The sequence below is a fragment of the Sinocyclocheilus anshuiensis genome, unplaced genomic scaffold, assembly GCF_001515605.1.
Source record: "Sinocyclocheilus anshuiensis isolate Anshui unplaced genomic scaffold, SAMN03320099.WGS_v1.1 scaffold185, whole genome shotgun sequence".
NCBI classification, from domain to species: domain Eukaryota; kingdom Metazoa; phylum Chordata; class Actinopteri; order Cypriniformes; family Cyprinidae; genus Sinocyclocheilus; species Sinocyclocheilus anshuiensis.
Genome location: NW_015539887.1, coordinates 2,190,748 through 2,194,569, shown reverse-complemented (window position 1 = coordinate 2,194,569; position 3,822 = coordinate 2,190,748). Strand labels below are relative to the sequence as shown.

The 3,822-nt window shown below is 34.9% G+C and overlaps 1 protein-coding gene across 11 annotated transcripts in view; it reads right to left on the bottom strand.

The window, feature by feature from the left end:
* Positions 1-74: 74 nt before the first annotated feature.
* The window catches only part of LOC107685563 (uncharacterized protein C8orf88-like), a 4,939-nt gene continuing 1,191 nt past the window's right edge, over positions 75-3,822 (bottom strand). For 4 of the 11 annotated variants that reach the window (XM_016482196.1, XM_016482192.1, XM_016482195.1 and 1 more), the window contains 6 exons: positions 2,301-2,377; positions 1,918-1,958; positions 1,714-1,789; positions 1,469-1,578; positions 1,272-1,327; positions 75-1,142 (listed from right to left, as the gene is read on the bottom strand). In XM_016482196.1, the coding sequence (XP_016337682.1) occupies positions 1,133-1,142; positions 1,272-1,327; positions 1,469-1,578; positions 1,714-1,789; positions 1,918-1,958; positions 2,301-2,373 (366 nt within the window). In that variant the 5' untranslated portion in view covers positions 2,374-2,377 and the 3' untranslated portion in view covers positions 75-1,132. Of the gene's footprint in view, positions 1,143-1,271; positions 1,328-1,468; positions 1,579-1,713; positions 1,790-1,917; positions 1,959-2,300; positions 2,378-2,464; positions 2,521-3,244; positions 3,414-3,472; positions 3,766-3,822 lie in introns of those variants that run through there. The other 7 variants (XM_016482188.1, XM_016482193.1, XM_016482194.1 and 4 more) reach the window with 7 other exon arrangements.

Genomic DNA, 3,822 nt, shown 5'->3' with positions numbered 1-3,822 from the left:
GTACGCATGTTAAAAAAAAAAAAAAATCAATAAAACTATTAAGCAGCATGTAAAACAAATGTTTCTTTACTGAGTGTATTTAGTGGACTAAAATCCAATTTCAAGTTGAGACAATGAGTTGACAAATTACAGTGTGATACAAAAAGCAAATATTGCCTCTGCCCAGATGTGCAAATCAGGGGAAATAAAAAAAATCCTTCCATAAGACCCAGATTGGTCGATTATTTTAACATTTTTTCTAATAACCTTTAATAAGATGATAATATAATTCTGAAAAGGCTACAGTACTGTGACAAACACTTATTTGGTGCTCCAATCCACTTCACAGCAATGAATGAAATAAATTTAAGACATATGCATATAAATAAAGAAATCTACTTTCAAGTGTGATGCTTGCAAAAAATGAAAATACCTAACTTCACTTAAAAAAAAAAAAGCTTATTATTACCCATCCACAGGCTCAATAATTGTCAAATGATAATGAGAGTTTTGCTTGCCAGTCTCATTCTCTCTATAATGTCCAGTCTTCTTGATACAGTTAAGCAAAGTGAAAACATTTCCAATCTGACTCTCTAAAGTGTAACTCAGGCATATGAACTTGCCAGAAGTCAGTCTATAATTTAAGGTGCACTTCAATCGTAAACACTTCAAGACCAAATATCCACAAAAACCAAATTTTAACACCACAGACCATGAATCTAGAACAACTGTTTTAGAGCAGTGTAGTAACACAACCTACATTAGGCAAGGATCAAAAGCCTGAGTTTGATAAGGTAAAACGAAAGTGTATGGTCAAGAAAGGAGAACGAGGTTACCATGACAAATTAGGATGTGGAATTTTGTGCGAGGATCAAGGCATCAGTGCTGTCAGTATCATTTAACTCTCTGTACTGTGGACTGGTTAGGAACAAGCATTGCAACACCTGTTAGAAGTTTTTACAATTTCTTAGCTGTATTAATGTTTGTCTTTACATAACTTCTGTTTTCATTGAAAAGCTTAAGATGAAATGTTTTTGTACCCTTCATACCCATAAAAGTTATCAATTTAACCTGTGATCCTTTCCACTTGGTCCACATGCAGTGCAGTTTTAGGTCAATTAAAAAAAAAAAAAAGACTAAGAAATTCCCCACGTTAAGCAGCCCTATGAAAAGAAGTATAAATGGATAAACTGTTAATCATCCATTAGGAAATACATTAATATGTAACAAAATAATAATGTCAACTCGGGCTCTTGCACTGGTTGTGATGTTAGTTTGATGAATACACTTACAAGTCCTCATTGTTGTTGTAGTTGTTGATGAAGTACTCAGGCACATCATTTGTTCTCTAGATTGGGAGAAAAGATGATAATTGGAAAACTTCTGCAATGCATGTTCCTTATCACACACCTTTAGAAACCATATTCAAAAAGTGCTTTAAAAATCAGAGTGAACAAAAAAAATCCAATCAAATCTGTGGATAACTCACTCCATTCTCCAAAACGATTGGATGTTCTGGTAAAAACTCAGGTTTCTTCTTAGCCACTGCACAACTTGCCAACTTGATGAGGAAGTCCCGAGTGTAGCAAATTCTTTCGGCTACAGGTTAAAACAACAACAACAAAAAGTATTACCTTAACTCTATATTATCAGTGCATTGTTTTTTTCTTCTAATTCCAGGTATAAATATCTCCTTGATACTTTTAAGGAATTAATACTGAAGCAGACACTTGCCTTTCTTCTTTGGTTGGGTGCTGGTGCTTTGAAGATGCAGGATTTCATAGAAATGCTCCACTTTAATAATGTTGTCCTGTTCACAGTAAAAAGAAAATTTACTGGACAAAACAAAAAAACAACACTCAGAGGAAAAAGATAAGTTTAAAAAAGGATGCCAGCATCTGCAATTCCAAAGCATGAAAATATTAAAATTGGTCTTACTGGCTTTTCTACCGGCTTAATTTCAGCATAACTTTGAGGCACTATAATTGAGATGTCCAAAGAAACACACCAACACGCACAGAAAAACATAATCAAACTGGCATCAACTGAAATATATTAATTTGCATTTTTAAAAGGGTCATATGATGCGATTTCAAGTTTTCCTTTCTCTGCACTTGTCGGAAGGAGGGACTTTGTAGAAAACGAAGCGTTTGAGAGAGGCGGGGCATAGAGGACCTACAATAATGTAATGTAATGTTTTTTGAACATTAAAGCATGTCAACATATTCTGTTACACCAAATACACAAAATAATGATCTTTAAAAAAGCATCATATGACCCCTTTAAAGATCAAAACCAGTGTGAACATTCACATTTTGTACCTTGATTTATGTTCAGACGGCACAGTGGTCTCGCTGGTTCCAGATTTCTGATGATCCTTTTAGACACATTCATTTTTCTGCTCAAGGACAAACATTTTAGTATATCATTGTGTGACCAGCATTCATAATGTAATAAATGCATGCGTTTTCTTTTATATTTTCACCTATTTTCATTTTATTGGCAAGCAACAGGGCAGTATCTGGCTCTATATGGAAGGACGCGATCCATTAGAATCAGACACACATTTTTTTTTTCTAATTAAATCATTCCATGTCTAAAAGCCATAAAATTAGTAATACAATTTTGAATATTTGCTTGAGCATTCAGAAGTCAAGAGTTCCTTCCCCCAACATTTACTGCTCAATTCTGAGTAAAAGTGGAAAAGAAATAAGCACATAAACAAGGTTGCGGACTAATATCAGAACATCATGATATCCTATCCATGCCATTATGAAGTCAGGTATATCTGTTAACATTAGTCATTTTGATTGCATGCATTGGTGGATTACATTAACATCAATTTTTCATGAGGCCATATTTAAGTTTAAGTAAATATTGGTCGTTTATAGCTCAGCAACAGGTGTTTCTGGACCTCATCACAGTTGAACTGAATGGTGTACAATATTATCCTCTTTTACACTAACATAAAACAAATAAACTGTGCATTATAACTGAGGCAGATGGTCACCAATCTAAGGCAGGGGATGCACTCAGAACTGTTCTTTTTATATTCAGAAATATAAGAAGAAAAACCCTGAAAACTATGATGATCAAATTTATGATGATAGATGAGGGATATTGGCAGCTTCCCTAACACCACATCCACATCAGCAATCTCAGTTCAGTTTTAATATTTCACACGACGAATGAGTCAGGTAAAAGTACTTTGTGAAAACCATCAAACACGTCCTGCTGAACTGCAAAAACAAAGAACGGCACATACCAATGTTAAATACGGTTAAAATACTGGAAATAAAGGCGTGAACTTTATCGTTTGACTCAATCGGCATCAACGGTGCTAGCTGCTAGCCACGATGACTGCGAACTTTTCCCTTGGTAATCTAGTTCTTACCACATAACATCTTCACGACAGACAAAATTTAACTCAGAATTATGCCACAACACAATTAATCCAAAATAAACGCCAAATTATAATACAGTGGCAATTTACAAGTTCTCACTGACAAAGCGTCCAGCCTCAGTCACCGCGCTGTCTGTCTCCGTCATTTCCAAAACACATTCATTCCGCTGAGCTCGTGACTCTCTTCTGTGCCTTCATTTTCACTCACTAGATCAACTCACAGTCTCACATACACACAAAATTATATTTAAAATATAATTATCCACATCTTCCATTGTTAGCTAGTTTTTGAGGGGAAAATGTTTATTTGTCATTCGTTTTTTCTCTCTAAATTAACAGGTCAGATCTCCTAGAACCAACATTATCATTATGATAAATGCATAAAATGCTTTGTATCCACCGATGTGATGAGTCTATCTTACTGGGGGGGGGGGGGAATA